At 39.2% G+C, this 20,564-nt stretch overlaps 1 protein-coding gene across 1 annotated transcript; it reads right to left on the bottom strand.

The window, feature by feature from the left end:
- Positions 1–322: 322 nt before the first annotated feature.
- Positions 323–6,886, bottom strand: LOC138010320 (uncharacterized). The gene is made up of 4 exons (XM_068857242.1): positions 6,773–6,886; positions 6,353–6,433; positions 3,128–3,262; positions 323–454 (listed from the first exon to the last, which is right to left on the bottom strand). The coding sequence occupies exons 1-4, from the start codon at positions 6,851–6,853 to the stop codon at positions 323–325; spliced, it is 429 nt and encodes a 142-aa protein (XP_068713343.1). The 5' UTR covers positions 6,854–6,886.
- Positions 6,887–20,564: the final 13,678 nt, after the last annotated feature.

Raw genomic sequence — 20,564 nt, 5'->3', positions numbered from 1 at the left:
ATCTTATAAGTGGACAATGGCAGATCTTGTTTTAGTACCGATAACGCAGCATAAAGGTAAGGGATACCTTAGGCCTTAAACGTACGTGCAGTTTATTTAACTCCATCACAACTCTGTACTTCCCGTAGTATCAACAAACGAAAGAAATCAAATTTAGTCATAAACCTGAAAATAGTTTATTTGTCTCTCGCTTTTTCCTAGTAGTACGTACATCGAGATATACAACGCCCTCTTCTGTTAGAAAGTTTGCATAATCAACGTCCAATGGGTTTCTGAAGGCAGCTGACACGAAAATGAATCACGGATGATGGGCTTGCTAAAATTATCTGTCTATCTCATCTATGGATATAGGGATTTTTGTGCATCGGTACACTGTCTTTCTCTTGTCAGAGGCCGGTGCTGTCAAAGCACATGTGAGGCCTGGTGCACATGGGCAAACAAGTGACATTCCGGGCTGAAATGAAAGGAATTAAAAAACACTGAAATGCAATTCAGATCAAACGTTCCTTTTTAACTATTGATTTTTTTTGCTCTGATTAGTCAACACTGAAACTCAAAAAATTAAACCCGTCAAAATCGTGGTGGCAAATAACGGAGAAAAGCAGCAGAGAGTTCAAACGAGGTAGTGACAAACCAGAGAGGATCATTAATACACAGCAAAAGTAAAAACGTTATGGAAAAACCAAGCAAATAAGAGAAGAACAACGAAAATAGCAACCAAAAAAGAAAGAAGTTAAGAAAAATGGTGAGGAAGAAGTTATTGAAGTAAAGCAGATATAAAGGCAAGAGGATAAGAAGGTAATAGCGAGATTTAGCATTGAGTTTAAAGTGTATATGATAGATTTTTCTTTATTCACCTAATCGAAAGATCGTGGTTTTTGACATAAAAACAACCAAAAATAGTCCATTCCCTACTTGCACAAATCCCATAATACAGCTCTTTTTTTTGGGGGGGGGGGGGGGGGTGGGTGCGTTATTTGCATTAAAACAATGGATATCATGTTCACTGAAGCATGATACAGTCCCAAGAGTAAATAACTTGTATTGTTTTTGTGTAAAGAACCCCCAAAACGGATTACATTGTGGGATTGTGCAAGTAGTGAATGCTGATTTTTATTCGATACCTTTTATCCCTTTAAAGTGCTTTTATGACCTAAAAATTCACTTCCCTTCTCCCTTCAGATTTCGAAAGCGTCAAGTTGCTTGACACCTGAATGGCCAAATTGTGAGCTTTGAATTTTATCCTAAGGCTGTTTTCTTTGAGTGCAAGTTAAAGATTTCAGGGTCCGCCATTATTCACGTCCAAGACTGACAGATTGGACCTCAGAGGGTTGGATCGAGGATAAGATGACGTCAAAGACTCACTAGCTTAAAGTTGCAGTGTGTAAGCGCAGCTTATTATTCATGCAAAACTCGAGTTTAACAGCCTGACAGTTCGAAACTCCCGGGGGGCATGTTACTTCAACGCGTGCACACGCATTGCATTTTTAAACGAGGGAGTCTTTGACATCATCTTATCCTCGATCTACCTCTCTCAAGATTTTGAAGTTAGTAATAGCGGATCATTAATTAGGAAAATTTCAGTAAAAATAAACAGGGGTATATTGAGATGAAGAATTAAAACCTGGGTCACTTAATGTTCAGTTCACATAGTTTTAAAATACAAAAAATAAGTAGAATTGATTTTTGGTCACAGTAGCACTTAAAAAATCGGAATTTTCACTTCCCGTGGGGTACAAAACCGCGTTAGTAAGGAGACTGGAAATAGCAGGCCAGTGACGTCAATACAGGAACGAAAGGAATTTGAAATTTCACCAATGTGACCCAGGTTCGGTTCCCTGACCCGACGCCATAAGTGGGTTGACTTTGTGCTGGTTCTGTACCCTGCTCCGAGGGTTTTTCTCCGGGTCCTCCGGTTTCCCCCCTCCAGAAAAAACCAGCATACTGTTGATTCCATCTGGCTGTAAGCTGTGATCCAAGGTCACACATTCGAACACATGGACCGTATAGCGGCAGCCAGAGGCGCCATAGCATGCTTTCGGTTGGACCTTGTTGAGCTGCGTCGTTGACGTACTTGCGACGGCGATTAAAGTGACAATTATTACTATTATTATTATTATTATTATTATTATTATTATTATTATTATTACTATTATTATTGTTATTATTATTCGATTCTCTCCAGTTGTCGGGTTTTCTACTGGGTAATGTTTATTGTGTCTCAGCAACTGCCCGTAGGTTAGAGACACAACACTTTCCGTAACAAGTGCGGAGCAGTTCCAAGGATGGCCGATAATTGTACACTTCCAAGGAAGTCAGGTACATCAAGCTTGCCAAACCAGGTCTTTGCACCTTTTGATATGCTTCCAAGAGCACCAATCACGATAGGTGCAGCAGTTTGAAAACAGGGAAAATTTGGGCCCTGGAATCGTTCTGGTATTGATGTCGCTGGTGTGCAATATGCTCCTTACTCGCACGGTTTGGTAACCCCCGGAAGTGAAAATCCCAATTTTGAAAGGCATCCAATGACAATCGGTATATAATTTTTTTGGTTGTTTTATCTGATGTTTCGCTTGAGTAAATAAAGAGTAATCTGTCACATACACTTTAAGTCTAACAGCGAACGACACGCTACTGTTTTTCATAAAAGTTTGAAAATTCACTTATTCTAACTTCTCTCACTGCTAAAAAGTTACTTCATATGTGCAGATAATGAGGAAGAATTGAGCTAAGAGCAAACCTTAACCCTAATCTTTAACCCTGACTTGCCTTTCAGAAAATACTTTACGATAGTGCTACAGAACAAATGTATTTGCCCAAGGAATGTGGCTCCCATCAAAGCAGAGAAAGACAAAGTTTGGATGTAGGAGAATACATTTTGCTGGACCCACGACTCGCGACACGCGCTGTTTAGATTCTAACCCGCGATCAGGCAGACTTTTCTTTAGAAAGGGCGCTTTCGATAAAGAAAAGAACGCCTTAACGCAGGTTATTTAGATTTTCACCTTTCGACAGCCTAAAGTTGGAAGAAATCTAGCATACACAATATTTAGGAAATTTTGCAAATGCAGGCCCCTGGGGGTTTACATTAATTAGAAGGGACGTTTTCAGTTTCTTTTTTACTTACGATTTGTAAAGGATAACATCGCTGCTTTCTTAAGAGATTCTTTTTGCAAAGTTTCACTTCTCCTCTTCTCCAGAAGGCACAACACTCGTCTACAGAGCAATCCTCTTGAGTTTTGCACTTTCTATACAACGAAGTCTGTAGACATAACAGCAAAGTAAACTCTAAATATTTTTATACAATGATTAAATTTAACAACTGCCTCACGGGGCATTACTTTGTGATTTATGGCAACGATTGATGGTTTGAAAGTTCTCAAAACATCACGAGTGACCATAAATTACGAAATGCCCGAGCAAGTTCACTGTTTTTCAGCCTAATGGACTTAACCATATAATTTATTTTTTTGTATAGATATGGAAGAAATCACGGGATTTTTCTTGTTCCTAAAATTTGATATCTTCGTCGCGCAAAAAGTGAAGATACTGTTTTTATTTTTCACATATGACGATATTGATGTCGTCGTGGTAACGAACATGTCAGCTAATTATATTAGTGCATCATGTTCTCGCACTAAGTCGTGCGACCGTTGGTGTCATTAATTTAATTCTCTTTTTACAACATCAGTAAAAAATGGTTACGAGATACGAGGAAGGTGAAACTACCGGTGACAATCAAGGTGATCACTTATTTCAGCGCTCTTAAAATGAATAAAAACGTGAGATGTCTAAGGTTGGGATTTTCATTCCCCCGCTGATGGCTCGCAGATTTGTGTGCTGCTTCTTTTCGGAAAGTTATCTCTAGGAACTGTCGAAAACGTATGCTAAATAAAGTTTGCTGAGGCCCTTGTTAAACGTTGCATTTTACATGTGCCAAATCTAATGCAAATGAGTCTCTTTTGTTAAGCAAGAAGAAAAACGCGCTTGGATTTTAACATTAATAACACTTCATTGAAAATATATCCAATACAAAAGCTTACAAATTAGGTAACATGTATCGTACACTATTAAAATTGGATTTTTAAAAGGAGACAAAAACTTGCTAAAAGTTTTTGCTTCTACTAACAAATATACTTTTAAGAAAATTTCGTATGTAGCTAACTTCATATTTAAATGTCTCTAGATCAGGGAGTAATTGATCGAGTAGAAATGAATCTAATGCATACCTGCTGCATTAACTTATTCGCGTAAATTGAGTTTGACTTTCCTTCTCTCACGATTTTTTTGTTTTCAAATTCTTTTGATATCCTTTAAAGAAGGAATAAAAGAAACATATTTAATTGACGTCTCCCCTTAGGAGCTTTTCAGGACCAATGAAAAAGCACGAGTAATTAATTGCGTTCGACGAAGGAGAAGGCTTCCTAATTTCGTAGGTCTCCCGTGAACGATAGCGAAAGCTCTGAGGGTTTTTTGGGCTTTCTATCGGGCGGGCAGTTATGACGTCACATCGATTTGTTATTATTTTTGCCTTGTATTTGGCATTTCCATCTAATTCTAGCTTTGTACTGGTGCAAGGTTGAAATGGAAAATGAAACCTACACCTGAGATCTGATTCATTCTGTTTTTTTCTAAGACAATAATTTGTACTGCAACGAGTGTGCCTTTGTACTATATTCAATAAATCTACATGATCATCATCAGATTGTTGCATATTTACAATATCTTTGTGCTGCCTCTGGCACGGATGAATGGTTGCTGTTTAAATACTTCGTCTTTCTCCTTTAATGTCTCAACTAATTTCCTCCTATGTTTTTTGTATGATTTTAGCTAAATTCATTGAACTTCGAACGCACTTATTAATCTTTGATTACTCCTAGTATTTAACAATTACTCTACGAGGGCGCGCTGGATATTAAGTGATAGATAAACAACGAGGTGGGTAGCGCCGAGTTCGTTATAATCATTTTACATCCAGCAAGCCCGAGTAAAATAATTGTTTCATTAAAAATTCCATGATGTTTCCGGGGGTAGTATTGTCGACTAAAGCCTGGCTTCCATATGATCTGCGGCAGTCTGCGACCATCGGAAGCTGTCGGTGTCGGTCTTATCGCAGACGATCGTAAACACAGGAGGCAAATGTTTCCATTTAAATCTGAAGCGATCGCAGACAAGCGTACCATTAATCCTCTGTGAAGCGAGGAGAAAAAGAAGCGAACTTACTTCAAGTCTGATTAGACGTGTATCAATACGAACAATAGTGTGCCGATAGTACATAGATCATCTCAGACACAGGTTTCCATTAAAAATTTCTTAATCGGAAGCGTCGTAATGGTCGGCAAAGTAGAAATAGATTCAACTTTCCCGATCATCCAGACCGTGTGCATTTCCACATGTCTGTGACGTGGTGCAGACCTATCGATCGACGATCGTGTCGCAGACCGACCGCAGACCATTGCAGATCATATGGAAACCAGTCTTAAAGCATCGACTTCTGCCTCGGTCAAGTCCGGTCGAAAACGGGTTTTGTTGGTCATTTTTTTTCTCAGAGCGGCAAAAATGTTTTCAGTTCACTTTATTGCTGACGCCTTCCTTGACCATATTAGGTACAGCAGGTATATGAACTGGCAGCCTGTTTCTATCGAGCCAATGAAAATGCTGGAAATCTGATATCCGTAGTTGAGTTCGTAATAAATTTGGTTTAGCCAAGCTCCCGGGTTTCTTATTGGCCTTACTTAAACAACGAATTTACGGGATAAAACAATTTTATTTTTTTGTTTAGTCTTGACGAAAAGCAGTCAAATAAAAAAAACAAAACAACTTAACCGAATTATTTCGTTTCTGCTCTTTTGTCATAGGTCGTCCGGGCAATCTTATCAGATTCAAAATTTAAAATCTTCGAAAGATATGTCAAAATTTGTAATACAGAGCAAAAAAAAATCTCTAAACAAATTAAAAGTAAACACCCAGCTTTAAGTTTTTCTCACTCCGATTCTTGACTTTAATAACTGCGCTGACGTCATAACCAAAATTTCTCGCATCTATAGATTTACCCAAAATTCTTACCCATGGTACTCCGCTGGCGCCTGAGCTCCGCTTTTAAGAATTCCAACTGGCCGGAAGCGAACCAGTTGGTTATTTACAAGTGCATCCTAGAATTAGAACCAGGAACTAACAGGGTCAAATTCAACGAGTGGTCAGAACGGATCTGGAACCCGGGATCTCCGTATCTGAAGGAAAGCACTTAACACTGGGCTGCAGTACCTCCATAAATCAAACTAAGAAGATTGCTTCTTTATTTTGTTACCACGGTGAACTTCAAGACCTAGAGATACAAGTGGGATGCACTTACTCGCATTGTGGGTGTTAGCTCTGTGGACCACACCCATGTGGATAATGAGGCATTGCGGATCCCCTTTGACTTGCTAGCCCCCTTGAAATATTTTTTTTGAAAAAGGCAAAAACACGTTAGGGATGAAACATTTAAATAAAAGAAAGCTATGTTCTGAATTTTGCCGGGAATTCAAAAGTGAGAAACTATTACAAGAGGTACAGCTTTGGTCAAAAATATAGGGCATAACCATGGTTGCCATGAGCGATTTCAGAAACGCCTCTGGCGATGGTTAATATGTTAGAAATTGTTGACATTCGTTTCGGGAAGTTTAGTACTATATATGGGCTTTTTCGCAGTTGTAGAGTTTGAAGTTAGGTTTTTAAGTCACATTAAGGTTATAATTTGGCCAAGAAAAAAGCAAAAAATCAGAGCCATCACCTCTTTGGTCGCTGTACCTGTGGAAGCCAACACCCAAATAAAAGATATATCAAAGAAGAGCATGAGCTTGGAGAAATTCATCCTGACGATCTGGCTCGGACTTGGATCTCTCTTTCTCGCTTAGTATACACACTTCGTTGATTAGAACTACGTTGACACATTCATTTTTATACCGTGTATGGTACGTTTTCGCAGCTGAACGGAAGCTGGAATATAGCAAAAACACATGGTGTTTTCAACACCTGTTCAGGTACATTGTTTAAAAAGCTTGTCTTGCTTTTATCACTCTTTAAGTGCCTATCCCCCTTAGCCAGTGTATACTTCTATACGAGCTATTAAATATTTTAGATAAATAACAAACTGCTTTTAAATACAATTGTTGAAAGTATTGTAAGTACACCATATGTTGTTGTTTCAAGTTCTCTTATTCCAAACGTTTTTTACTACCTCCTTTAACTTTTATTTTGCCGTTTTCTTTCTGATTATAAGCAGCTCGATACCTTTAAGATATACGACGAAAACAAAATCTAAAAAGTGCAAGTCAAACATTTTGGGGATTATTTCAGAGAGTTCATCTACAGACAAGAAAGAAAAGACGACCTTCGAATTTTGGAGAAATGGTATAAGAGTCATACACACACTTAACTTTACTTAAAGTCAGGTTTATGGTGTACCGCGCACCGGCTCAGATGGTTGAGCACCGGACTGTCACGCAGGAGGTCGCGAGTTCAACTCCGGCCGGACCAACACTCAGGGTCTTTAAATAACTAAGGAGAAAGTGCTTTGTAACTACATCTGCAAATGGTTAGACTTTCAAGTCTTCTCGGATAAGGACGATAAGCCGGAGGTCCCGTCTCACAACCCTTCAAAGTTAATAATCCTGTGGGGCGTAAAAGAACCCATACACTTGTCGCAGGCTAAGAGTAGGGCACGTAGTTCCCGGTGTTGTGGTCTGTCTTCTCTTGTGTATCATGGTTGGGAGGCTAAAAAAAGGGGACACAGTAATTGGCGCAAGCTGTTGTGGCGCTCTGCCAGCTTGACTGGCAAAGTTAATAAATAAAAAAAATTGAGTAGTTCGAAGGAGCTAATATCTTCTAAAGTAAATTAACCGACTAAAAGATGAAACAACGAAAGTTAATGTGATAAAAGGTAGGTAAGTGGGTAGGTGAGTACTAAGTAATACTTTATTGCCAACGAGCAAGCAGAGCGAAGACGCGAGGCTTGCGAGGCGGCCAGCCTAATGCCGCGCGAAGTATGTCGATCGTTGTGTGGAAAGTGTAATGTAAGGCTACGTAGTGTAATGTAAGATTCCCTGGAGATTTTAGTAGGGACCAATGAAAGCGCGTGTTTTGATGTGTGTCATTAGACAAACTCGCATGACCCGAGCGACTATTGATGATCTTGTGCTCGGAGGTGAGTGAAAACACATTTTTCCCATTTCCCTGACCATTGTGTTGTGTATGCTTGCTTTGAGTGTTCTTTAATATTTATTTTCGAACCACCGTGTTCTATATTGAGTGAACGAGCCCAAAACTAAACGGGCGTTCGTGTTCTAATCGGCCGCTGTTTCGGCCCGCGAGTAGCGCACTTTGTGTTTTCGTTTTGTAACCATTGAGTCGTGAACAATTTAATTTAATTTTCAAAGAAAATATGTTGTCTGCAAAGTAAAAAATGAAACGATCAATTTGACTTGTAATTCATGGTTGCATCTTGCAAAATAAAATTTCTACAAGTGAAACAACTTTCATGTTCGAAAGAGTTTGACTGGCCCGTTACATGCTCCACGCTGAAAAGTCTGAAAACGCTTTGGCGATTTTTTACATCGCACGGCTTTTATTCAACTTAATTATTGTATTTTCCTGTTAAAATTACGGCCGTTCAAAAATTACAGCGGTACTTTCCATATTATTGGGTGTTTTGGAACTCTGATACAAATCTGTAAACTATGTATTATACTGAATGAAGGGGTAGTTTCTAAAGAAACTGTGGGGCCAGCTTGGGGCCAGCTTTTAGAACACGAACGCCCGTTTAGTTTTGGGCTCGTTCACTCAATATAGATAAACGATCAATTTGACTTGTAATTCATGGTTGCATCTTGCAAAATAAAATTTCTACAAGTGAAACAACTTTCATGTTCGAAAGAGTTTGACTGGCCCGTTACATGCCCCACGCTGAAAAGTCTGAAAACGCTTTGGCGATTTTTTACATCGCACGGCTTTTATTCAACTTAATTATTGTATTTTCCTGTTAAAATTACGGCCGTTCAAAAATTACAGCGGTACTTTCCATATTATTGGGTGTTTTGGAACTCTGATACAAATCTGTAAACTATGTATTATATTGAATGAAGGGGTAGTTTCTAAAGAAACTGTGGGGCCAGCTTGGGGCCAGCTTTTAGAATCTCTGTACGGTGGTCAATTTACATTATCAACTCCGTTGATAAACCAAATTTATGTATTATATTGACTGTTTCGTTGGCACTTAGCGATAGCTACTACTAGTTTAGATCAAAATAAACACGCTACCATCAACTTGACCATGGTTTCCAACAAAAGACTGTGCAACTTCAAAGAAATAATCGTCTAGGGTTGTTTTGGGAATAAAGGTGTTTTTGACGTGGTTCCACAGGTTCCACGATCCACGGTTCCTCGTTTTAGTAACACCTCAATTCTCACCTGAACCGTCGCATTGTACTCCTTCAAGGGGCACCTTAATGATAAATTTGCTGCAGTTTTAAGTCAAATTAAAGGAGTACTTAAGCTCCCAGGTACAACATACCTGACAACCCACTGACAGGAAATGAAATATATTTAGACCTAACATCTGCAATTCTTAGAGACTACTGATTTATAATATGTCAGTTGTCTTATTTTTCACATTTTCATTCGAGATATATATATATATATATATAGACCTTATTCATAAATGGCCAAATAGACATACATTCACTGTAATTTAACCTGTGTTTTATCCCCAACCAATATGGCGTCAGAAACCGTGACCTCGGCTTAGATTCAACGGGACAAACTGTGGGGCAAAACAATTTCTAATGAAATTTTCGTTTTCTGGGCTTTCTTAGAAGAGTGCTACCCTTTGAGTGTTTCATCATCACATGCACCCTTTCAAAGAAACTAGTTCTTTAATTTGCGAAGATTTCAAATTTATCGATCACTCGTATTTCCACGTGTCTTTTTCAGTATAGCTGCTTGGGGCCAAGCTGCTCAGCCTGATTTAAGGAAGATTCTTGTTCTTCAAAAACGAGCTCGCCGCCTCATATTCTTTTGTAATGCTAGATCCCATGCTACCCCATTGTTTGTCTCTTCTAATATTCTTCCAAGTGATATGCTTTACTTTGAAACAGTATCTACCCATATGCATGATATCTTTAATAATATTGTACCGAAGAACATTCAAAAACTATTTAATCGTTCATCTAACATTCATGAAAAGGAGGTTTTCACGTGACGTCATCGCCGCCGCCATGTTCATTGTGGATGAAAACAAAAGATCTCTCATTAGCTTCTTTTGTTCGTCCACCAGAGGTCGTATATTTCTCTATTGCTATTGGTGTTTCTAGAGGTTGGTTGAAAAGGTCCTATATAATACACGATCATCAGCTATGGGCAACTATTGTTAGCGAATCGCGACTGAGCTTACAGTTGAAGTCTTTTGCAAACTTTGGAACAAGATTATGAAACTCTCTTCATCTTGATTGGCGCGCACTTACAAAAAGGCCATTAAAAAACGAATTAGGAAATCTCTGCTTACAGTACTCTGAGTTGAGGGTGCTTATGTTGATGCCTACTCATAGATAACAAAACTGAATAATCATTACTATCGTACCTTATAATTCTGTTTTATTTCATTATTTATTCACTTACTTTAATAATATCGTAATACTTATGCAACGGTTCTTCAGTCTGTCCATTGTGTAATCCCAATGTGTATTGTTAGGTTTTATTTTATCTTAAAATCGTTTCTATTAAGTTTGCGCCATGTACGCGATTACATCGCACGCCTCGATTAGGATTGCTATATGCGTGTAGTGTTCATTGCAAAATTTAACTTTCATGTTTGAAAATAAACTTGAACTTGAACTTGAACTTTAGGGACTCAACAGCTGTGATAACTTGATGAGACCGAAATTAAGCATAGACGACGTCAACTGCTGTGAGAACGTCAGCTATAATTATCTTTGTTTTTTTGGAATTTTTTAAAATAAAAATTTGATGTCAGGTGCACACATAGTTAATCTAGGGACTGGTTATGAAACCCTGGGAATTTCAAAAGCAGAAACAATACAGTCGCAATTAGATGTTGAACCGACCGTGACCCTGCACAATCTTTTGTTCTTGGTTCGCAAGTTAAATATGAATAAATTAGCCGAAGCTTTTAATTGGTTATCCTTCCGAAAAAAGTGTGTTTTTGTTGGGTTTTGTGCAGGGTCAAGGCCAAAAAAGCGAACAAAAACATGAAACAAAGAAACTTGTCGAGTTTCATAACCAGCCTACATCTATTAACTATGTTGCACAGGGCCTCAAGATAACCTCAAACTGGTTCATTTCACGTCGTTATCGGGACGAGGACGGCAAAGAAATGTACGAAAATGTAAGCGCATGTGCATATGTGCGGAGCGCGCAAAGCTACTGTTTTGCTAGTTAATTCTATTATTCTCTCTTGTTCTTGCCCTCGTCGACTCCCTGTTAGCAATTATGGAGCGAAGAGGCCGCTCTGAAAAGTTGACACAACGACTCGGATAATATTCGCCTTCAACAAGAACGCCTAGTATTGGTTTCATTTTGTGGCGCATGTACGACACAAAACCTCTTTCTTGTTATACTTATTGAGTAATGGCAATAGGACTGAGTGGAGTCCAATTCGGTCCGTCTGTAATCATATGGAGATAATAAAATCGGACGACCTCGCAGCGGGAGTCCGATTTGTTTATCACGAGTATGATTACGGATCGAATTGGATGACACGAAGTCCTCTTACCAATTAATCAGAAATATTGCAATTTCCGAGAAAAGAAGAAGAGCTAAGTTATGAAAGTAAGGGAAAGTTTGCATTTAGACTGACAAAAGATGCGTAAATTGTTTAATGTCACTCTGAAAGAAAGAAATAAAGTAAGAAGGCAAGCCCCAATTTAGGAGTCTGTACATCCTGGTCAGATTTTTTCTCTGTCCTTGTGTGGGCCCATTTCCACTAGTACGGCTAACGCTCACATGGTTAATATGGGGTACAAAACTAGCACTTCTTATTACACTCTAATCAGTTAAGTCTGTACACTGAACTGTCGGATAACAAGTAAATTTGTGGAAAATAGGAGTTGTTTAAGTCAAACGCAATCGAGGAAGTTGTAAATTTTATGATAGTGTCACCCTTGCTTTAATTGAGGTCGCTCCCGACTCCCCTAAATAATTTTGGTCTGGCGTCACGTGGCCGTTTTTTTGGTGTCCTTGATGCCATGTGCTCGGGCTTTTTGTAAAAAAGCGAAGATATCAATTTGGAGCCAACAATAGGAACAGCTCGGTAAGAATTCAGAGTTATTGTTGCCACTTGCTTAGAGACATTGTCACATTTGGTGGAATACATTCTTTTTGTTAGAAAACCTCTCTCGCGTCTACACATCAGGCAAGGACGTTTAATGGACCTGGAGAGACGATTTTGATGAGTAGCTGTAACCGAGTTATTGCTTTATATACCTACTTTCAAAAATCAATTTTCATTATTTTATTTTATTTTATTTCTATTGCAACACGGGGAACACTACTTACACAAGAAAAACAGACATTACTTACAATACCACTTACAATACGTTACTTACTATACAATACTTCCTTCGACTACAATTCTTACACCAGACTACAATACTTACACTACTTTTTACAGTTTCGTTTTTTCGGTTACACACCTATTACAATTCAAAACGGGTTTCCACTTAGCCTCTAGCATCTTCCTATTATTATACTTAGCAGCAATGTGACGTTCAGTTTCATATTTTCTTTTAACTATTTCCTTACAGGAAGAGAAAAAGGAAGACTATTATTCCTACGGCAGTTCTATAAATGTCGGTTACCTAAAACGATTCAGTAGTTAAACAGCGAACATTTAGAATCTGTGACACCAGCTAAGATAGTCTTTAATTCGAGTTTCCTTTGTTCTTTGGCTATAGCAATCAAATAAGATTCACTGAAATTCTTCCCAAAATGCACGTGAGCAAACACAGTGAAAGAAAAAAATGATCAGTTGTTTCCGCACTAGTATTAGTAACCAGTTACTAAATCACTTTGTATTAAACCTATCCTAGCTAAGCGAGAATCTGTGAATAAAATGTCATTCAGTATTTTAAAATGAAAGCATCGCACATATTTCTGACAGATACAGGACCTTATTAATGAGAAGGCCTTTTTTGTTTCCACATCATCAATATAGAATTTTTATTTCAACTTTGTGAAGCCTCTGGACTCTGTCGCCTTACCGGATATAAGCAAACCGTAGAAATCCCTAGACTTGCGAAGCGCTGGATCAAAAACTTTGTCACAGATTTTAAATTACAGTGATCTCACATGATCTTTATTAAGTTCACGGCTTCGAAGTCTCAGTTGACTTGGTACAGCACAACGAATACCAGTCCAGGTCAGAAAGTTGGAATCTTTTAAAGCATTATCATTAAGGACTCCATGTTATTCAAATCAAATTTTAAGTAACTTAAAAGAATAATGTTTGCGCTATTAGAGGTATTATAAAGGTTTACCGTTTACTCTAATGTTATGATTGTTCCAGATATTGTTTCACGTGGACTTACAAGGTCAAATGTACAACGAAAATCTGACCACCAATGTAACATTTTCTTATAAAATATTGGGGAAATGTTATAGTCATTAATATCATAATCATTTTCAATGAAAAAAAATATCTCCACCAAAAAGTTTTAGTAAATGTAATAGATACGCTTTCCAGGGATAAAAATTATCGCCTAAAAATCTTCCGATCCATTAAAGTCGGAGTGACATAATTGACGATGTAAGATCAGTTACCTTTGAGCCACCAAATCGAAATCAATTATTACTGCTGTCCTGGCGATTTTATTAGGACCCTTCCAAAATAAGTTATATATAATTGTTTGAAAAGCCTTTATGAACTCCAAAGGAGGCGGAAGAATTGACGAGATGTATAAAACTTTAGGAAATAGTAAACTTTTAATAATTGTGACTCTACCAAACAGGGAGAGGCCTCTCCAACTCCACAAGCGTATCTGAGATTTGATTCCTCTGAGCTTATCCTAAAAATTCTTTTGCATTGATTCTTCGTTATTGCCCTTGGAGGCAACATAGAAGCCCCGGCGTAAAAAGGGAAAATTTGAAAATTGGTAGGGAAAATATATAAATTAGTAGATGTTGTGGAGGGGAAAGCAATCTCGATTTGCTCAACCGAGCGCGCAAGGTGGTATCGGTATTGCTCACTGAGTTCACGAGGTGTTCTGGGTAACTTGGGTCACGAACAGAAAGTCAGCATAGCGATTGAAGGTGATTAATTTTCGAATATTTACGGCGATTCCTTTTACTTTGAAAATCAAAGTTTGTAGTATCTGATAAAAAATCATATTGCCTGGGTCAGAGATCGATTTGTCATACACAAATCAGAAACAGGGACAACAGACTCGGCCCACAAACTGTTAGACGCAACCTCAGAAAGCAAAAGCATAGTCTCAGTACCAATCTTTTCAAACAATCTTCGATCATATTTTCAACAGTTATTCACAGATAATAATAATGAGCGATCCGATTATAATAACCGACTTTTTGTTCCTATTTATGGCATTTCAAGGTACCATGGAAAGAACCACGTGGATAAAAAGATGAGGACGAAATGTTGCCTTTTCCTGTTTTACTATAATATTTTCAAGGCATTTTCCGTAATTATGTAAATTGCTTTTCAATTGATAGCGTATCAAGTAAACGTTGATGGAAATTGAAAATAAATACTGTTTGTTGCGTTGTTGCCCATCCTTTCCTTGCATACCTAATTACATGTTGCATAATATGAAGACATCACAATGTGCAGCACAAATTATTGGAAAACACTTCAACTGCCATTCTCATTATCTTAGGGTTAGGGGGCAGACGTAGTCACTTGACGTAGTGAAAACTATTACTAGTTGTAACTAAAGTGAACCTCTAAAGCTTTTACAGTTTTACGCCATTTCAATGCTGGAGGTGTTTCGGTGTTATTACGGGAGAAGCCAATCCACATAGCTTCGGTTTTTGTGTAATTCCCCTTTAGACCACAACAAATTTTTCGAATTGATCAAGTAACTTAAAAAGGTATTGAGCATCATCTGTATAATGTAACATTTTGAAATCTTTTGAATCTCTTTTGATTCCATTTATTTCTGAACATGAGCGAATAGCGACTGCTAATAATTTCCACAGCAATGATAAACAAGTAAGGGGAAAGGGGATCTCCCTGCCTTACACCTCGATTTATTTCAAAGCTAGCTTAGAGCGTTCCATTATTGATAACACAAGTTGGTATGTTACTGTAAAAGGTTTCTACCCATCTTGTAAGACTGGGTCCAAATCCAAAGAATTCTAAGCATTTAAACATAAAATTCCACTACAGACTGTCGAAAGATTCTCAAAATCTGTAAAAAGTATCAATCCAGGAATATCATGAGTTTTCGAGCAATCCATTATGTCAAGAATTTATCTTGCGGCTTCCCCTATGTAGCGACCTGAAACGTACCCAGTTTGATTGCTATGAATGTTTTCCGGTAAAGCCTTAACAATACGGGTCGCTATAACTTTGGACGGGATTTTGGCGTCGACATTAGCCATAGAGATTGGCCTCCAATTTTCGAAGTAAGTCCTATCCTTGTCCTGTCACTGCTTGCCTTTCGGACGGGGGCATTTGCTTCTTCATAAAAGCTTCATTGAAGGAATCAATCAAAGGATCACTAAGTAATGGCAGAAACCCATAAGGTTGAAACGTGTAACGCGCATTCACAGCTTCCGAATATTCAGTGCGAATTGATTGGTTGAATGTTTCAGTGCTAAGTACCATATTTGGAAACCCCTCGCTCTTGTTGTTCCAAATATGGTACTTAACAAATTGAATATTCAGAAGCTTGTTTCCCAGCACACAAGGGGCCGTTACACGTTTCAACCCTTATGGGTTTCTGGTAATGGCCAAAAGGTGTTATAAATTCAATGGGTATACCATCGTTGCCTGCCGTTTTTGCAGTTGGAAAAGGTTTGCGAACGTTCTGGCACACATCCGCAGTTATTCTGCCTCCACATATTATTCTTGACTCGTGTGGAATAGTAGATAAATATTTCTACTGCGATATAAGTTCTTATAAAAACGATCCGGAGGTCTCTGCTCATTTAAAGGACAGAAGAACTTGCGGATTGACTGTTGAGCACTTGATTTTCTCTTACCATCCAGAGATTGTTGTTGGGAATGCTCTCTTGAGACATGTGTGGTGTCATCGGTTGCGGCGAAAAATTGTATTGCGTGTGTGTGGATGATCATTCGTTCCATATCCATTGAATTGCTGTTTTTAAAAATCGCTTCCAGGTACTCCTTCAACTCTTCGGCGTTCCTGGTAGATTGCTCGGCAACAAGCGATTGATTTTTTTTGTGAAAGCGTTGAAATAATGCCTCTTTTTCGATATCATCACTTCGAGAATCGTCTCCAAAGGGGGATGAATCTGATATTTGGACTGCGTCACTTTTATTTTGAGGGATTCAACATGAAACTACCGTCCACTTCCACATTGCTTGTGATAGACTGTGCAATACTCACGCTTTCGAATTCCTCTATGCTTTTAATACTGTCATTTACATTATGCGGAAAATGCAGAATTTCGTCTTCGTAGAAGTGCGACCGCTCTGTGACTAGAGCATCCTCCAAAATGGTGTTGTCGTCACCGTCACCGTTGCTATCTTTGCCGGTTACTATTTTTTGATCATTTTACACGAATTCAAGTACAGGTTGTTTCTCAGGGGAACAAGTGATCGTTTTCGTACCATGACATACATTTCCTTTTCTGTCACAGTACGGGGACCCTGCAACACTCTCGTTACCAGTCCTCACTTTAATTTTGCCAAAAGCACCCAATTGCTCTGCTTTAAAACAATCTTCGGCGTTGTTTCTCACCTCAGTCATATTGGAGGTTAGTCGTTCGATGATCTTGATACCGATGTAGCATTTCCTCTTTTTCTTCGGTAAAGACACTGTAGTGAGGTGCCGACGACATGTCGTCCAAACAAGGAAAAGAAAAGTTCACGGTGTTGCTCCAACAGACCCATTTTTATAAATCCTTACCACAGATATTCTCTATCAACGACATCAGTTGAAGAGCCTGGGACTAAATTGCAATTAGCCCAATTTACAACTGTTTCGCTATTCACTTGGGCTAGACATTTCAAAAGGAACCCCTGGAATCCTCCTTTTTTTCTTTTTTTTCCTAACGACAATCACATTGTCAATTTTTCAAGGCTTTTCCAAAGTGAGAGGAAAATATCTCCTTCTGGTCATTTGGAGACATAGGAAAACTATTACGGAACGCTTGCCAGATTTCATCTTTTTTGATGTAATGCTTATTACTCCCGCTGTCTTGTAAAGGAGACATGTTCTCTTTTACCCACTTTCCAACAAGCATCTCTCTCAATACCAAAACGCCAAAAAAGAACTTAGCCAATATCCAGCTATCTTGACCTCACGCTTGGGCAATAACCCATATATACACCTGGGAGACATATTTGTATTTATACACCTGGCCCCAGTTGTTCAAACGATGGATAGCGCTATCCGCCGGATAAATAACTATCCAGTGGATAAGTAATAGCGAAACCAATTGCGCTATCCAATGGATAGTGATTTTTCTGGTGGATAGCATTATTCACCATTTGAACAACTTGGGCCTGGAACATAGGTGGTACTATCAGTCCTGCGTCGCTCATTCTCAGTTTCAAATGTTTAAAAAAAATGGACCAGTTTACTTTCAAATTTATTCGAACTTCGTCAACAACATTACAACCTAGGTAACAGTGAACACAATTTTGTCCGACCATCTTACACTAACCGGTATAACCAAAAGTCATTTACACATAAGGCCTCACATTTATAGAACCAGCATCCATCATATGTCAAGCAAGTGTCCAAGCTTAGTGACTTTTGTAAGAAATTGAAAACTCTTAACGTCTTAATTTTATAAGCCAGCTGTAGATGAAATTATTGTATTTCTTAGGTGTTTAGCTCAAATTACTTTGGCAATGGGGAAAGACAGCTTGGAGCCTGAGCCTACCACGGGAATATGGACGCTCCCGCCAACCAGATGCACTTTTGGCAAGTATCGGTAACCCCTTAGCCACCGCTAGGGAGGACAAAGACTGGTTTGACAAAAATGACGATGACATCCAAAAGTTATTAGATGAAAAGCGCCACGCCTAGCAAGGGCTTCTATCCAATCCAGACAGTCAGTCAGTCAGTCAAGTCAACATACAGACAGGCATCTAGCACTTTCAGGGAAAGCTGCGTGACATTCAGAAGAACTGGCGGCAGGCACTAGCTGACAAAGTACAGCGTTATGTTGACAGGCAAAAGACCAGCGAATTCTATGAAGCTCTCAGAGAGGAGTGCGGACCCTTCCACCAAACACAAGTTCCACTCCGTTCATCAGATGGCTCAACACTCCTCACAAACAAAAATACATTCTCTCACGTTGGGCTGGGCACTTCAGCTGTCTGTTTGGAGACAAACGCTCTGTGCAGGAGTCGTCGATTATCATCATCCCGCAGCAAGAAGTAAAAGCTGAGCTAGATAACCCTCCTGATATAGAGAAAGTTAAGATGGCAGTCAGAAAACGCAACATCTACAAGGTTCCGGTGTTGACGGTATCCCAGCGGAAATATACCAACTCGGCGGAGAGCTACTCCGGGAAATTATCTCAATCCTGTTCCTCTGTGCTGGGAGAGGGGAGAGTTGCCATATGATCATCGAAATACTATAATTGTTTAAAAATTGCACCGTAACCAGGATGAGACATGTTGTGAATCTGAAAGACGTTCTCTGGTTAAAAAATTGGTTAAAAATTATAAGCTTTCGGCTATCTATCTATAGCCTTTAACGAATGAAATATAAGAAGCACGAATTAAAATATATACGAAAAGGGGTGTAAGATGCTTTTTAACGCGGAAAAAAGAACATCAAAGAAACCTAAAAAATTTCGCGAAAGGGTCAAACATTGCCAGCCATGCATGGAAGAATGACCACTCTATTGACTTTAATAATGCTTGCGTGATTGACAAAGGCAACTACCGTGTTAGAAAAACCTTGGAATCCTGGCATACCGCTAAAACTGTTAACGCGGACAATAATTCTAAACCGTTACCGAGACAATACTCTATTTTATTGTAATTTTTTCTAGATCATTCTTATTCATATTTTAGTTCTCACCCGCATCGAATTTTTACACCCCTTTTCGTATATATTTTAATTCGTGCTTCTTATATTTCATTCGTTAAAGGCTATAGATAGATAGCCGAAAGCTTATAATTTTTAACCAATTTTTTAACCAGAGAACGTCTTTCAGATTCACAATACTATAATTGTGTCCCTATATAAGAACAAGATCGAGAAATCAGACTGCTTAAACTACAGGGGTATTACTCTCCTTTCCACCGCTGGCAATATTCTTGCACGTGTTATACTCAAAAGACTGATACCAGCAATTGCAGACGATATCTTCCAGAAAGTCAGTGCGATTCTCGCGCCAACCGGGGAATTGCAGATATGATCTTCGTACTTCGCCAAATTCAAGAGAAGTGCAGGAAGCAAAACATGGGTCTTTACGCAGCCTTCACGGACCTGTGGAAGGCTTTTGACACCGTGAGCAGAGACGGACTTTCGCGTATTCTGAGTAGAATGGGATTCTCACCCCCATACAGATCAGCAAGGACAGGTGAAACACAACGGGGAGCTCTCAAACTTGTTTTCTATTGAGAAAGGTGTAAGACAGGGCTGCGAGCAAGCGCCAACACTCTTTGCCATCTTCTTTTCAATGATGTTTCGTGAAGCAAAGGCTGATCTACAGGATAGCATCTACATTCGGGTTCGTACCGATGGTAGTGTGTTCAACCTGCGCCCACTATTGTTCCGCACCACGACGTCAGAAAAACTGACCACTGACTTGCTGTTTGCTGACGATTGTGCCCTTCTGGCGCACACAGAGGAAGCCCTCCAGAGAATCGTCGCATGCTTCGTCAATGCAACAACAGCCTTTGGACTAACCATCAGCCTCAAGAAAACAAAAGTCATGTGTCAGAAAGCCCCTCGTGACACCTACCACCCACCCAGTATCAACATCAACGGTCACCAACTGAACCAACTGAATACAGTGGACACCTTCACTTACCTTGGAAGCGTCATCTCCAATGATGCCACTGCTACAACAGATGTAGAAAGCTGCTTGGCCAAAGCAAGTAGCTCCTTCGGACGCTCTCAAAAGAGTGTCTGGAAAAACCACTCTCTCCGCATTGAAACATAGATTAGAGTGCACAAAGCTGTCGTGATAGCCACCCTCCTCTATGGCTCAGAGGCCTGGGTTCTGTACAGAAAGCATGTGAACCTGCTAGAGCGATTGCACCAGAGATGCCTTCGCTCCATTATGGGCATACAGTGGCAGGACTACATCACGAACGAGGAAATGCTCGTGCGCGCCAACATCAAGAGCATAGAGAGTATGCTGATGCTAAAGCAGTTGAGATAGGCAGGCCACTTCTC

The sequence above is a fragment of the Montipora foliosa genome, chromosome 7 (assembly GCF_036669935.1).
Source record: "Montipora foliosa isolate CH-2021 chromosome 7, ASM3666993v2, whole genome shotgun sequence".
In the NCBI taxonomy this organism is placed as follows: Eukaryota; Metazoa; Cnidaria; class Anthozoa; order Scleractinia; family Acroporidae; genus Montipora; species Montipora foliosa.
The sequence above is the reverse complement of the archived record's forward strand: the minus strand, read 5'-3'. Positions and strand labels throughout refer to the sequence as shown.